Source organism: Gouania willdenowi, chromosome 15 (genome assembly GCF_900634775.1).
Source record: "Gouania willdenowi chromosome 15, fGouWil2.1, whole genome shotgun sequence".
NCBI lineage: Eukaryota > Metazoa > Chordata > Actinopteri > Blenniiformes > Gobiesocidae > Gouania > Gouania willdenowi.
The window spans coordinates 28003013-28020165 of NC_041058.1; the positions used below are offsets into that span (position 1 = coordinate 28003013).

A 17153-nucleotide genomic window follows, 5' to 3' on the forward strand; every position below is an offset into this window, starting at 1 on the left:
ACAAAATGGCATAAGAAACAACCAAACGACACCTAAAACATACTGAGAGATAATTTAAATACCAACCAGACAATAACAAAATACACAAAATGACACCAGAAACACACAAATTGACAGAAAACACACAATATGATAATAGAAATTATCTTTATTAGAACACCAACTGAGAAAACAACATCATTCTCCAGGGGGTATGTCATCAAAGTGTTCTCAGCAGAGCCAGGCTTATGGTTTAAATCTGGTTCAGCTAAGCCGTCTGTGACCATGCTGGCTTTTACCATTTCATCAAACTCTTCTCAGTTTGAATCTCCCCGGTTGAGTTGAGCAAGCTGATAGTGTTTAGCTTAAGTGCACGTCCTCATAAGACCCACAAGATCAATCACAGATTTAATGATTAGAGAGTGACAGCGCATGTGCTGCAGCTTTTACGATGAATAAACAGCCAATAAAAACCAATGCTGAGACAAACAGGACATGAAGTCATCAGTTACTGGGCAGCGAAAATCAAGAACCAACACGTTAAAAAAAAAGGACCGACACATTAAATGTGTTCTGTGGTTTGAACATTTTAAAAGTAGTAAAGTGTTAAAGATGGTGTTATTTAGTCAATTTATCATAGCAAACAACTGAGGCATGTTGCGTTTGTCGTGCGTTGATCGTGTGTGTTTGATACGTTTTTTAACACCTGTCAGCGTTTAATAAAAGAGATGATGTAACAACATAATATTTAATTTATGAGACTTGTGAGTGTTTGATGAATAGTTTGTTGAATCCAGCACTAAATGAACAGCGGAGCAGGCAGCGGTGCTGTTGGATGTCACATTCAACACTGGAGACGCTGCTGCAGGTGCACGTGTATCTTTAACCTTAGTGCTCTGCCCTGTTACTGTCCCTGAAGCCCCTCCCTCTCTGTATATCCACAGCTTTCTCATTATGAATCTCTGATCAATGAATTTAGCGTGTGTGGTAAACAGAGGCAACTGATACGCATGTATCCTTATCTATTATTATTGATGGTTTAAACACATGGAGACTGTGATAGATATCTCATTAAAAATACAGTACACATTAAACATGTAATAAGACAATGATTCTATCGTCAGTTGTATGGATTTAATATCATATTAAAACATTTACCATGATATTCTGTTTAATTTCCTTTTAAAAGCAGTATTTAAAAAAAAATAAGCGTGACAGAAGTCTTTTTGACTCTTTTCCTTTGTAGATCTTTTTTGAGTGTTTATAAAGCATCACTAAATGACTTCTTTAATAATGATGTTGTTTCATGAGACTGTATCTGCTTAAGCCAAGCCTGCTGCTTAAACCTGGTCAGGGGCAGGTTTGACCCACAGACTGTTACTATGGTAACCAAGGTTTTCTCATTGATGAAACGCCTTACCTGGCTTAACGGAGCTGGACTCTCAGGTTAAACGTGGACTACACCCTGAGCTGGGTTTGTTTGATGAAATACCACATCAGGAGAGAGATGACCATAAATGATAAAAAGCTATCCAGGAGGCACTAATACTGTTTCATTCCACTTATTTACAAAATGAGATTCTTTAAATGTGTGTTATCACTAATTAATTCATCATTATGCTCTATAGTTGTTTTTTCACAGAATGAGCAAAATGTTATAGTTGGACATATGGGGATACTTGCATTCAGAAACGAGAAAAGGGAGTACCTGAGCCAAAAAATGTTATTAACGACTGGTATATACTAAATATGTTCTTGCTTGTTTATGGATTCTGTGGAAATAAATGTGGTCAGTTTGAAAGCAGTTCTGTAACTGCTATTTTCCTTACTTATTTGTTCAAAGCTACACAAACCCTGTTTTGGTGTATATCTATTTTGGAGTTGTAGCCCCCCTGAAGAAAAATGCACCAGCTGCTACTGCGTTTGGAAACTTTGCTGCCAGTGCTTTTACCATTGTCTTTTAACCGTTTTTTTTTTTTTTTACAGTATTCAGTGTTTTAAACTAAATAACTTGTAAATGCCACACATTGATTCCAGTGGTCAATGGTTTGTTTTCAGTGTGATTTGCTTTCATTTGTTGATTTACTGAGGATATATCTTGATGTTCAGCTGCTCGTCTGTCTAACACTGTGCACATCTCTCAATAGTCGTAACTAATAACTTGGTATGCAGAGATGTTATCAAATGCATATTATTAACACAATGTTTTGCAGTCGTAGAAACTTTGTTCTTGGATTGACTTGGACTAGTCGACTATAGTCAATAAGGAAAACATCGTTGTAGTTGGCAAGGAAAAAGGTTAGCAACATCCACCCGGAAAGAGCACCAGTTCATTGCAGGGCACAAATACATACAGTTGTGTGCGAAAGTCAGGGCACCCCTTTAAAAACAGCATATTTTATATATTTAAAAAGTTATATTCATATTTACTGTCTCTCTGGTATATGGGGAAAAAGACAATATGTCAGGAAACATTAATGCATAGTTACATTTTATTTATAAATTGAACAAAATTACAAAAATGAAAAACATAATTTTTGGCATGTGCAAAAGTCGGGGCACCCTACAGCATCAGTACCTTCAGTACTTAGTAACACCCCCTCTGGCAGATATCACAGCTTGTAAACGCTTCTTATAGCCACCAACAAGTCTCTGGATTCTATTATTGGGATTTTTCCCCTTCTTCCTTGCAAAAGGCTTCCAGTTCTGCAATATTCCTCGGACGTCTTGCATGTACAGCTCTTTTAAGATCTACCCACAGATTTTCGATAATGTTTAAGTCGGGAGACTGTGAAGGGCCATTCCAAACCTTCAGCTTGCGTTTCTTGAAGTAGTCCATGGTGGATTTGGAGGTATGTTTAGGATCATTATCCTGTTGATGAAGCCATCCTCTTTCAGCTTTTGCTTTTTTACAGATGCTGTGATATTTGCCTCCAGAATTTGCTGGTATTTAATTGAATCCATTCTTCCTCCACCCGAGCAATGTTTCCTGTCCCACTGGCTGCAACACAACCCCAAAGCATGATGGATCCACCCCCATATTTAACAGTTGGCAAGGTGTCTTTCATGAAATGCTGCTCCTTTTTTTTCTCCAAACATACCTTTGCTTATTGTGGCCAAAGAGTTCTATTTTAACTTCATCACTCCACAGCACTTGTTTCCAAAAGTCATCAGGCTTCTGTAGATGTTCTGTTGCATATTTTGACGTTGTATTTAATGATGGGTCATAGATAAGGTTTTTTTTTCTACCGACTCTTCCATGAAGGTCTTGTTTGTGCAAGTATCGGCGCACAGTGGAAGGGTGCACCACCACTCCTGAGTCTGCTACATGCTTCTGGAGGTCTTTTGAAGTCAAATGTGGGTTTTGGTTTACCTTTCTGACCAGACTACGAGCTGTTCTCTCAGAGAGTTTCCTTGGTCTTCCAGATCTCTTCTTGACCTCCACAGTTCCCCTCACCTGCCATCTCTTAATTATGCCTCGCACTGTGGAAAAACTGCAAGCTGAAAACGCTTTGCTATCTTCTTGTAGCCCTCCCCGGCATTGTGGGCATCAATTACTTTCATTTTTTCTGTCTTACACAGCTTCTTAGAGGAACCCATGGTTGCTGAGTGTTTGTACAAGGTTTGTGGAGTCGCCGTATTTAAGAAACCCTCAAATTGGCACCAACTGGCACTCCCTAATGACAATTGTTGACACATGCTTCAGGACCAATGAGCTTGGTAGAGGTCTGAGCTTGTAAAAAGAATCTGACACTTTGAAACTCTCAGGGTGCCCGACTTTTGCACATACCAAAATTATGTTTTTCATTTTTGTAATTTTGTTCAATTTATAAAATAAAATGCATTAATGTTTCATGACAATATTGTCTTTTTTTCCCATATACCAGAGAGACAGTAAATATGAATATAACTTTTTAAATATATAAATATGCTGTTTTTAAAGGGGTGCCCTGACCTTTTCGCACACAACTGTACAACAGACAACCATTTACATCTTGCTGTGAGGTGGATGTGCTAACCACTTTATCACAGTGTGCCCAAGAAATAAGAATCCTTAAATGTAATTTCCACTTTCACTATCAGAACAAATGACAGAAACAAGATATAATATTTAAAATTGTGACAGCGCCCAAACAAAATGGTAAAGGTAGATCAACAACCAATGATTTTCGAAGAAGAAGAAGAAGAAGAGAAGAAAGAAGAAGAAGAAAGAAGAAGAAGAAAGAAAGAAGAAGAAGAAGAAGAAGAAGAAGAAGAAGAAAAGGAACACACTATATTTGGCTTCTGCATTATTTAAGTAATGTGATAGAGACATATATATGATTGGATTCTCAATGACTGTATAACTGAAATACAGGATAAACATACAACAACAATCAGCTCGCAGCAGAGATAGACCTACCTACACACTGGCCAAACTGTTCCAAAAAGCCATTAGGACAGGAGCCACAGCTGTAACCCCCAGGTGTGTTTGTAGCAGATACCAGAGAGGACATATCCAATTGTTCAAACATTCATCTATATCTGTGGAAAAGAAAAGTTATGCTGATCTCTAAAGTTGAACTCACTCCCCCACACATAAAATTCCATTCATTAGGGCACATCTATTAAAACATTTTGTTGCAGAAAATGTAAACTTGTTAAATGATCTCTAAACTCGTTGTTTTTTTGTATTTTTAACATGAACATGTATGGCTTATTTACCAATGCAGGTGGTCTGAGCAGCATCCAAGCCATAACCCTCATCACAATGGCAAGTGTAGCTCTTAGCTGTGTTGTAACAAATGCCTGGGCCACAAATGTAAGTATCTATCTGGCACTCATCCACCTCTAGATCAGAGGAAAACGAGAATATCACTGTACCACCAAAAACAAAGGTACACAAAAAAGGTTGGAGAAGCATGCTCCTCTTGATAATGTTAATTTACTCAAGAAAAGTCATACCACATAGCTCAACACATTGACTATGAAAAAAACCCAAAAAAACCCAGCTAGGTTCTCTCACTGTGAACTTTCCATCATTTTTCAGGTAATATACTGATAGGTCTGCTATTTCCTCCATTAAATAAAGCATTTTTTTTTTTTTGGAATATGAATTATTTTTGACACTTTCCACAGGAATAGAAACATGCCACACCATAAACATCCATTGAAAATGTGACAGAGGGGCTTTGACACGTAGTTCACAGCTTATTTCAAAGCCAGCCATCAATATTATCTAGACCAGAGGACATAGTTTCAGGTAGACTGTTTAGAAGACTTTCCACTTTTTGTATGCTCACAGTGGTGAAATCCAAGCTACACAACTTATCTTTCATTAATGCATTTTTTGTGAGGCTAGAAAAATATGTGAAATCTCCACATTCATACTTGATTTAATTTAAAGATTTTGTCATTATAATGATTGTTAAATAGATTAGCAATGTCCTGAAGTCTAAAATATCCATGGTCAGACTCAATATGTACCATCCTAGAATTGAAATTCCGCCCTCCCTAGACTATCAAAAGTTTTCATTTTACTGTTGGTCCTAGCTTCTCTAAATGTCTGTGATTAATACAGTTTTTTTTTAAATATTATTTAATTTACATGTTTTGTTTCTAATTTTACGGAAACGAATCCAATCAAGTTGGTTCAGACTTAAAGAGAGATCGGCTTTATTCTGGTTCGGGCTATATTCTGACAGCTACGGGTCGGGGTCGCGTCTAACTTCGTAGATCAATTAAAGCTAATCTCTGAGGCTCTGCCAGCCGCAGTGAACAAGCCCGTGACACAGAAATGTTGTTTCCCTGTTTACACAGAGACAGACGGGGAGGAAGCATTCAAACACTTCTAGAGTTTAGATTCTTGGCCCGACCCGAGTTCGGGCTGGGCCTCATTTTTCCGCTCAGCTGTCGGGCCGGGCCTAATTTTTCACCGTGTCAGAGAGTGATAACAGATGGGACAAATAGCTTTTGTAAACCCTAAGTGGAACATAACCATGGTGGAGAGAGAACATGCATAATTAAATTACATTCAGGACACGGAGTGTCTCTCTATCGCTCTGCTGGGATCGCTTTGTGGCAGAGGAGGAGCTGTGAGCCAATATAAATTCTTAAGCTTCATGTCATTTTGATGCCTGTACAACCTTTTGTGATTCAGGAGGAAACCTTTACTCTAAGTCTAATAAATCCACAAGCTTATCTTCATTAATCAAGTGAAAGAGGTGAGCAAAATCTGACCAAAACCACAAATCAGTCTCCTGATGTTATAGCCTTTACCTGCTGACTGGATGGGGCAATGTCCTGGCCTGCATTAGATGGAAGGATCTCTACAGGTACAGGAGGAGAGGTCTTCTCAATAACCTCTGGCAGAACAAAAAGAAAGCACACAGCAAGAGGCACGCAAAGATGAATTACACATTTAAGCGCTCAGCAGATAGATACTTCTAAAATACTAAAAATAAAAAATTAATAAATAAAAGTGACAGAAAACCCACTGCTATGATAGGATGCACGTCTCACCCGGGATAATGACTTCAGGGTGTCTAAAAGCCTCCACTGGTCTCTCTGGAGTTGGTTGAGGCTGTTGTGAAAGGAGATCGGTGGGTTCCTGGTGAGCGGTTACTGGTTTATTGACTGGAGGATTTTGGTAGAATAGTGTAGCCCATTCCACCAGGACAGATTCTTTAAACTTAGCTAGGTGAAAAAAGAGTGTGGTCAGTATACATGAGAACCAAGGGATTTTGTTAAATGTGTTTCTGTTTTCTGTACCATTTTATTTGGCTGTTATTAACAAAATATCTTGACATCAGTATTTGATATCAATCAGTACATTTGTCCTCAGACTAGTTCTTAGACTATTTATACTACATACTTGTACCTATACTTAAACTTCTCATACTCAAACGAATAAATAAATTTAAGTAGGATTTAAAATCCCCATGCTGTATTTTTTATGCATTAGTTCCTGAGCAGTCTTCTTCATATGGTGTGCTTTTTTCCATTTTAAAAATGTACATGTTTTAAAGGACATCTTGAGTGTGGGGAAAGTCGGCAAATCAACATTAAGATAATATATTTCCTTATTTAGTAATTAAAGACAGATTTAGCCATCGTCCAAACAGTGAAAAGCTACAACATCTGTTCAAACCCTGTTCAAAACACTTTTAAAAACTAATTTGCTTACGTTTTGTGTACCAAAAACATGACAAAACTTCAATGCGTACTTATACACACTGAGCTTTACCTACTAACCTTATGCAGGCATAACAGAGAAGAGAGAGCACAAAAAGGCATCAGAGAGAAGAAATCTTTTCTGTTTGAGTCAACATTTTTGTAAAATGAATCAAAAAAGATAAATGAAACATGTCTCAAGATCTACTTCTTTCCCTTTTTTTCTCCTTTTTATATCTTGCCATCCTTTCTTGACTTAATCTGCTATTTATCTTTGTATTCATGACATGATTTTCTCACAGACAGCATTCAATATTGTGTTTTTTCGTGGTTTAATTCAAAATTGTTTGTTTCCCTCTTTAATTGATCAGGCTTCACATTCTTTTTGGAAATTTTTATTCCTCCCAGTTCGTAGTTAGAGATACTGGTGAGCATGTTCTGGTGTACACAACTTCATAGATCACTCACTCCACAAGACGCATTCTTTGCTTGTTTGCCGACTGAATCTATGGTCATTTTGGCAAAATCAAAATCTAATGAAAAGATGTATTGTCTGAAACCTCCTTTATCTATTTCAGGCAAGAAAATGTATTATAGTATATGAAACATTTCCATTTTGCAACATTTGCTGTAATTCAATTTACCTCTGACAGTAACATCTCTAAACATTCCCTGTATTATGGTTAGTGAATGTGGAAAATGGACACTTCTCTTTTAAAGAAGCAAAGGGCAGGATTTGTGAAAAAATAAACATTAATTTTATGTCTTTCAATGCTAATGAGCGATGAAGCGTTCAAAACTAAAAAGAATGAGGCCACACACATACCTCCCAATAGCCTTTAACAGGCTGTGTGCTGCATTATGTACTGCAATTCGTGGTCTGAATTTCTCATCCAGTACTGCAGAGTGCCGTCAAATTACGCTGATTAAGTCACACTTCAATGTTCCGCGCCTGCTTGGCTGATGGCTGCAGTTACCCGGGGCCACTGTGTTACTACTGAGTCTTATTTGTTGATCCTGCCTTAAGCTCCTTTAGGAGCAACCTTTGTAACCTATCTATAAGTAAGAGACCACAGATTATATGCAAACTTTAGGCAGTTTAAAATATATGTTTTGACTTCAAAATCATACATGTGTATCCCGCATGACAGCACACACTAATAAATCGTTTACCAAAAAAAAAAAAAAAAACATTTATATCTTGTTCATTTAGGGCAGAGGTCTCAAATTGGCAGCCCACAGGATGATATTTTGTGGCCCCCACCGTAATATGAAAATGTGAATGGCAAACTGTTAAGGTGTGAGCTGGAGTTGAATGAACCCACCAACCACAGTGGGGTATATGGCTCCTGGGGGGCGGGTAATCTGCCGGGCTTGAAGCCAAAGAGGACGTGAAAGTCCGTCACTGACTGCAGCAGGGCAGCACTTAACACACAACCTGCACACACATCTGGTGACACATGCCGTGTACTTCAAAGCCGAAATGTGCACAGTGTTTGGCAAACTCAGTGACCCAGTGCCAAGCCTAACCCCTAACCCACATCGACAGATGTGCTTGGCACATGTCACATATCCTGCTTCCCGGATATGTGTAGAAAGTCCCAGTCCAGCAAGTGTGTGTCATATATTTAAATCGATTTTCATAATTATGACATTGTATTGTCCAGAAGCCTCATTATAATTGTTGTGCATGCACAAAACGGAGCCTGAAAGATTTCCTACCAAACTTAGTGATTTATAAAAATAATGTAGCATGATGAAGTTAGCATTGGACCCTGGTGCACAAAAATTTTGGAGACGTGGGGGAATAATGGCGCATTCACACCAAACACGTGTACATTCACAATATATGGTGGACGTGCTTGTGCGTCCTGCACCTCCTGTGCAGCGCGTTTTAGGCTTTTCGTATGGCCGACGTTTTTGATGTGCATTCCGGCGCATCCAATGCATCCGAAGCTGGAGTTGGGATTGTAGAACTTTTGGGGCATATCGCGGCGCGTCGACCAAATCAGGAGCGTTCCCCAACTGTGTCCTATTCAGAATAATTACAGAAAAAAAAAACACTAACCAGAGGCGGAGACAGATAGACAGGCACTCTTCTCTGGCATAGAGCACCTGTAGTTGGTGGTAGATGCGAGTGCCGATGTGCGTCAGCAGGGGCGTCAATTGGGCACGGGAGAGACGGAAGTAGCGCTGAAAGTGACTCTCGTCCGAGCACAGCTCTGGTGAATCTGGTGCCGAGGCACAAATAAAGCCAAGCCACTCTCTCGATAATGTAGAGCTGATTAACAGGAGTCAGCGTGTTCAGCAAGGAACTCCAAACTTTATTCTCCATTCACCACACTTCTCTATAGCCCTCTAACATCACAGTGCACACACTGAGTTACACCAAAATACATCCGACCGGAAACACAACCTTCTCAACACAATGTTCCCCACCATATCACAGTCACTGGGTGAATTATGAACGTAACTGATTGCCACAATATCATCCAGTGTATGAACACCACCGGCAACAGAGAAGCCCCTCCCCTTTTTCCATATTTCCGCCATATTTCACACTGATTACAGCAGTGATGACAGCTGTCAGTAACTTGCTTTTCATTTAAAAGTGATGCCACCACTGTACAACCGGTCTCACCATCCCCGCCCTCCACCCCAAAACAAGAAAACTATTTATTTTAGAAATCTGAAATCCATTCTCCCCTCATGATTTTTTCCACTTCTCTTCTTGTCTGCCTCCCCTCCCCCACTGTCCGACGACCCCACCGACCTTGTCAACCAATACAACAATTCCTAAATCTCAAATCAAAAATCAGTCTCATTTATGCCCCCGGTAGCCCCTGAACTCCACAAATTGAAATCTCACAAACAACAACTCAAACGACTCCACAAAAAAAAAAACGTTTTTCTCCTAGCCGAGTCTGACCACCTCCAACTGTACAAAACTTGCCCCTCAACACCACCCACTCCACCTACTAATCCAACCTCATCCAGCTCCATTAACCGAAAGGTTATTTTCTTCCATCGTCAACAAACACCTCAAACCCTGTGACATTTCACACTTATTCCACAGACAAATGCAACTCCTTTCGATCATTCTTCCAACAAAAATGTCTACTCTTTTCAGTTCTTTAAACATTTCACTCACCCCCGCCCACACCTCACTCCTGTCCCTCTCCAAATTGACACGTGTCCACCCAGCTGAATTGTTAAAAAGCCCTCTCTACTATGAAAACATCCAACCTGCATACTATACCCCGTCCCATCCTCCGCTATTAAGCACTATCTTCCCACCATCTCATTTCCAAAATTGTTAACCCCTTCCTCACTTTTCGCTCTATTCCCTCATCACTCAAACTGGCTGCTGTAACCCCTGTCATAAAAAAACCTGGTCTTAACCCCGACATCATGAGCAGCTTCGACCATTTCCAACCTCCCTTCCTGTCAAAAGTTCTGAAACGTGTCATCGCCTCACAAATTACATCCCATCTTAACAATAATCACCTGCTAGAACAACTTCAGTCTGAATTCCGCACTAAACATAGCACTGAAACCGCCCTCAAAAACCTTAAACCGAGCAACTTGGCAAATAAGTTTCCCGATTAAGTTTCTCTAATTTAATACCTGATTCTTACATTTCTTTTTACTGATGTTATTTATTTTCTTCTGATTTATATTTCTTTGTTTTAATATCTGTTTTTGCTATTGTTGTTTTAAACTTGTAAAGTGTCTGAGTTTCTGTAGAGCGCTTTAAAATAAAATTATTATTATTATAAATAATTTAAACTTTTAGTCTTGTCTTTATGACATTTATGAGCAGTGCTGGGAAAGTAAATTTTCTACATTAACTTCAAAGTTCAGTTCATAAATTTTAAAACTAACCCCCAATTTCCACTGGATGCGGCTTCTGCTGCCTTACGTCACCGCTGCGTCACCGGAGCTGATAGGTTTCCACTTTAGTCTATGTGTTAAGTTCCACCGGCTCCACTGCGGTGCGTGTCCGCTACTTCCCAGCTGAGGTAGTCCGGTGCCCTCCGCCAAATATACGCAGGGGCTTCTATTTCTGGTGGAGCGCGACACATCAATCAGCACAGAGCAATTAAGCTAAACAGGAAATTAGGCACATATTCCGCAATAAAATACCGGGTTACTTTTCAAAATAAAACACTTCAGATTATATTTCAAGTAACTACATCACCAAATGTCATCATGTGTAAAAACAAAATCACATCCACTATATTGATTCCTCTCATACTGTAACTGCACTGTAAACTGCAGCAACTTTGTTTTAGTTCATGTTTTACAGGTGCAGTTTTATCTCTTCTCTGTTGGCTGTTGCTAAAAAATGTGGCTAAGACACATTATCTGTTTATTGTTGCATCAGAATCAGAATCAGCTTTATTGGCCAGGTACAGGTTAGAACAATACGAGGAATGTGACTTGGTAGTTGCAGTGAAAGAAGACACATCAACACACTGGAGCAGCCATTTGCGGCGCCCACATATTTAGGTGAAAAAGGGATCAACAACAGGAGGGGTGAGGGGAAAAAACTGCCAGTTTGAAACTGATTTCCTTAAAGAGAAAGCAGTGTGAAACCAGGAAAAAAACCGCCTCCGCAAACATTAAATGTAAGCATGACACAGTCAAACAACTCGAAACAAGACACGTGGGAAGGGTTGGGTGGGAGGTTTGCTGAGGGTGGGAGTCGGGTGGGAAGAACAACAGAATTCCAGCCGTTTGGGGACATGGGCGTGCTGCCAATGGCGCTGCTACCACGCCTCCATGCAGCTGTGGATGGGAGGTGGGGAAAGATGGCCAACGAGGCTTTTGAAGTTGAAGACCTGTAGCTGCGTTACTGACACCAGCCAGATGACGTGTGGCAAAGTCTTCAGCATCAACAGTTCCAGGTGGAATGTAGGGAAGGAGAGGGCGGAGGGAGTAGGGGTAAGAGCCGCCGTCTGCAGAAACTTCCTGGTGATAAGAGATGAGACAACCTTGGCTTTATCCTTGGCTGGCTGGGGAGCTGAAAGGGAGATAAGCAATGGTGATTTGATACAGGCTATGTCAATTTTCAATAGCCTTCTGTCCTCGGTCTCTCTGCTGTAATCCAATGAGTGGCCTAACTTCCACTTCCAAGCCGGGTCTCCAACTTTCCCAATTGTTATCCATAACGCGTAGACGATCCAAAAGCAGCTCTTGCTTGCTTTTAATATTGATCAACACGAGTCTGAGTGTTCAGAGTCCTGCTACCGATCAGCAGCATGCCTACTATCATTATTCCAATCATGTAGATGTCCTCCACGTCTTCCACGGAAAGGATGGACAGAAACACAACTCGCTACTTGTTCCAAGGGTCAAGTGCGTATCCAGCCGCAAACGTCCCGCTTGGACATGCGGGTTTACCACCCCCGGTCTTTTGTCAAAAAAATCTGATCAATAGCACTGAGAGACCAACTAATTAATTCCATTATTCCGGATTTGGATGAGTTACAGAGAGATGCTCTTTTAGGCTCACAGGACCAGACAAAGCAGCAGCAGGGAGAGATAAAAACAGAAGGGAGGGAGAAACAGAGAGTGTTACTGTCCTCGTCGAGAGAAGCAATACATACATTTAACTCCATGAGAACTGCTCTGTCTCGTGACGTCACGGTTGTCTATCCGGAGTGCACTGTGGCGCACTCAAAATGCAACCGGTGGGGATTACCGGATGGCGGACAGCAGGGAAAAACCGAATCGGTGCTGTGGCGCAGCGGAGACGTATCCAGTGGAAACCCCCGGTAAGTTTTGAATTAAGTTCTCAGTTCCAAAAATGAACTACTGAAATGGAATCTGATGTGAATTGTTTCCAGGTTTGGAAAATTATCGCACCTTTAGGACTACTGTCCTGTTTTTGTTTTAATCATTTGTCACTAAAAAGACCAATTAAGAGCAAGATTTTCATTAATGGTCGTTCACTGTAGAACACTGATTAGGAGTGAGTAGTTTTTCCTGTATACCCTCCCACTGCTATTTAACTCATTGGCTGCCAGCCATTTTCAAGACAGATAGCCCCTCACTGCCAGCCATTTTAGAGCATTTTTGACTGATTTTTAAAGACCCAAAGAATATTTTGTACTATGAGAAGTAAAAATTACACTCTCTACTTTCATCAGAAAAAATAATTTTGTTTCCAGCTTGTTCGTTCTTCCGTAATTAGCAGTTGAATATAGGTAAGTTTCACACACATATCAGTTTTCTGACAAAAAACTGAGAAAACAGGCTTTTTCCTGAAAAAACCTGTTCGTGACTTTGAAGCTACAGTATATATTTTTTTTTTTGCTTTAGGGACACTTCATCATTGGTTTACTGCTATAAAACAACAAACACAACACTGAGACTGGGCTTTTGATGGCAAAACATTATTATTTTCATCTTCATCCAAGTCTCTCCCCCCGTCAGTCTACACACATGCTGAGTGTCAGCTCTTGCCCCGGTTTGTTGATCGTCTTCTCTCACAATCAACACACTCTCAATAGTCCATTTAGTTCCAAACATGCTCTGGTCGAATGTGCGCTGCTGTGAGCTGCTGGGAGCTTCACCATCAACTCTCATAGCACCATATTCTGTCTCGTAAACTCCTTTCCTCTTCCTCTGACCTCTCTGGTCATCATGGCTAATCTCTCATCCAAATATGCGCTGCTGCCACCTACATGGCACCAGTTGGTCACTACATCATAGTACAATCTATTCATGAGAGAACTCCGTCACACTGTCTCCGAGCAATCTCAGTTGAAAAATGCAATTGACGTACATATACATCAATGGCAGTGAACGTTCGGATTTTAAAATACGTATATGTACGTCAAAGGCAGTGAATGAGTTCAGTAGCACTTGGGAATGCCACAGATAACAATTAAAATAGGAGACTAAAGACCACTGTTTGTGCAGCTGAACAAAGTTACAGTCATTCATTAAGAAAGTCTACATTTAATGAACTAGAGATAAAAGTAGTATCTGATCTATATATAAATTATCTAAAAATAAATAAATTTCTTATAACTATTTTGTGATGTCATGTTCGCAGCAATCACGAGTAACAGAAACAAAAAATCAGAACAGTTTTTAAGTACATTGTTATGGTGTAAACAGGGTTCTCACCAGGAATTTTTCAAGGCGTGGTACGTGAGTGAGCACAGCTGGCGATGAAAATTTTGAAATGTATATCTCTTGGAGGGCCAAAATTAGTGAAGTAAAGCTAAAGAGGTTTTTTTAATCTTTGTTGCTGCCTTATTTTTGGGGGGGTGACAATTCAATTTGATTTTGATTCAGGTTGCTAAAAATTAATTAATCAACAATTATTACGATATTAACGATATCCCAATTTTTTTTTTTCCCCCTCACTTTGTGGCTATTTCATACTTTTAAACAAGTGTCGGTATCCATTCATTAAAGTAACCAAACAAATGTATCACTATTATCTTTATTTTTATCAAATCACCAAATCCAACAGTAATCATATTACAAAAGAAATAAATATATATATATATATATATATATATATATATATATATATATATAACAAAAATATTAGCTTGTTCAGCTAATTCAATCTGATCTAATACAAAAGCTTATTCAGTAAAAATAAAGACTTCCAAACAAAACGACAAAATGAGCCACATAAATCCCACAAGACACTAAACATTTTGCTATCCACTCTCAAAGCAGCTTTAAAAACATAAAACCTACAATATCAGCTCTCATTACACTTGTGGAATGTATGGATAAAAGAACACAATGAATTATTAATGCCAGGGACTGTAAGTGCTGAGACAAACAGTAAATCCCCCCTACGTTACTGAAAACTGAAAATAGGGGGCACCATTGCTCCATTGGGGAGCAAAAGTACAACGTCGGGGCCCCTACGCTCAACAACGCTGGCGAGAACCCTGGTAAACATGGGATGGCACTGACTTTGCTCTTCTGGTTTAACATTCCACAACCTCCGTTGAAACAAGTGTTTTGCATTATAGTACTACTACTACTACTTAAAGTTGAAATTTCTGATGTAAAAACATCAGCAGTCCCTTAATCCTCACTGAACACATCACTTGAATTGTCATTAATTTTTCCGACAGAAAATTCACAGGTATGATTCTCTATGTCAAACAAAGTTGTTTAGTGTTTGTCTTTGATGTTGTTTGCCGCTGAAGAGATTAATCTAATATTTGACCTTGATAAAAAAAAGTATTGTAAAACATGGCTGAAGGCCTTACCTGTTCCTGGAGGGGGACATTTATCACAGCGGGGCCCCAGGCTTTGCCCACACTGCAGCAGCAGAGCTGTTTACTCAGCTGGGTAGAAACTGGGTACATACACTGCCTCCCTGAACTGACCAAACGGAAGCAAGCTCCTTTCTCATCTTGGACGTCAGGCTTGTCTGTGTTGGCTGAGATGAAGTGCAGGGGCAGCACAAAAAGGAGGGAAGCGATGGACCAAGGTGCATGAAGCACATAAATGGAGAAAAGAGAGGACAAAGGGTGGAGAAATAAAGATATCCCCTCACCAAAGCATCCTAGCCACAACACAGACCTAAATACACCCAAATGTGTTAATATAACACTGTACACCAGTGAGACAGTGGCAAATTGAAAACTACTGCATGAGATAAATCAAGACAAAATCAAAAAAACGCACATCCACAACAAAACCAAACAAAGACAACATTTGGGAGAAAAAACATGTTCACATCTTCATGCCAAAGCTTCATGCACTATGGGTGCCCTCGGCTGGATCAGATGAAAGCATGAAGAGGAATCTGATGCTAATGTATGTAGGGTTGGCACTTTAACGTGTTAATTGCTAATAATAACGCACTGTAAAAAAAAAAGCCACTCGCTTTTTAAATTTTTTTTACTCCTAACAGCACGGAACCGTTCTCATTTCAATAGTACTATAATACTGATGCAAAGATTACAATACAAGTTGGGAGAATGCTGTGCTTTGTTGGCATTAATTTTGGCTTGTGAAAATACCGAATGAAAAGCAAAGGCCCAGTTGTGTGCAAATTGTGCAAGAAAGAGTTTGCCGATCACCGGAACTTTGCAGCCCCCGCTACCAACTCAATGCTAAACAACTTACTGGATAAATATTATTATCTGAAGGAGAGAAAAAGCACCAAGTTCGGGATTCAATAATTGTATTGCTCAAAAAAGTGTTCTTACTGTTTTTGATGTGCTATCTCATCAAAAATATAAATGAAATAAAACATCAGGTCTATACCTGATGTTTTATTTCAGGTAAAACATCAGGATAAAACATCAGGTCTATACCTGATGTTTTATTTCATTTATATTTTCTATTATTTCGAGATTGACAAAAGTACACAATATTCCCCCCTGATGGTCAAAACTAAAGATCAGAATGTAAATGGGTACGCCTGCACCTGTTCAGGTCTGTTAAAATAATAAATGACACTTTAAAGTTACTTTGTTATATACTATCAATCTTTTGATCTGCCACAATAATGTAATTAGTTTAAATGAAAATATGGTAAATGGACATCATTTACCACCAAAGTAGTCTTAAGGCGCTTTACAATATCAGCTCATTCACCCATTCACAATTACATGTACATTCATACACCAATGGGACAGAGCTGCCATGCAAGGCGCTAGACAATGACTTATCTGTAAATAATTCAAAATGCATATTCTGCTTCGTGCTGGCACCCATAGAAAAATTACTGACAAGCCATCATCTGACTCCTGAAAAGTATTAGTTGTATTTCTATTGACCGTAAATGACCATTTTCAGTGGTTTGAATTCCTCTACCTATTGCAATGCTAACATTAGTTCTGTCATTTCCCCTGTAAGTACTCAAACCCCAACACTGACCCGTCTTGCTACTTTAATATTAAATTAAATGATAAACGCTACCCCTACTCTACCTGCTCAACTTTTTGATGCATCTGTATAAATCTGTACAAAACTGTGGTAATTATCTATATATTGTTGCATGTTCTTAATGTTTCATCCGTCCA

General features: G+C 39.4%; 1 protein-coding gene across 1 annotated transcript in view; it reads right to left on the minus strand.

The window, feature by feature from the left end:
• The window catches only part of ltbp1 (latent transforming growth factor beta binding protein 1), a 224468-nt gene that overhangs the window by 80470 nt on the left and 126845 nt on the right, over positions 1 to 17153 (minus strand). The window contains 10 exon segments of the mRNA XM_028469012.1: positions 4386 to 4451; positions 4453 to 4467; positions 4469 to 4503; positions 4684 to 4807; positions 6238 to 6323; positions 6481 to 6604; positions 6606 to 6649; positions 7193 to 7198; positions 15387 to 15416; positions 15419 to 15559. Of these exon segments, the coding sequence (XP_028324813.1) occupies positions 4386 to 4451; positions 4453 to 4467; positions 4469 to 4503; positions 4684 to 4807; positions 6238 to 6323; positions 6481 to 6604; positions 6606 to 6649; positions 7193 to 7198; positions 15387 to 15416; positions 15419 to 15559 (671 nt within the window).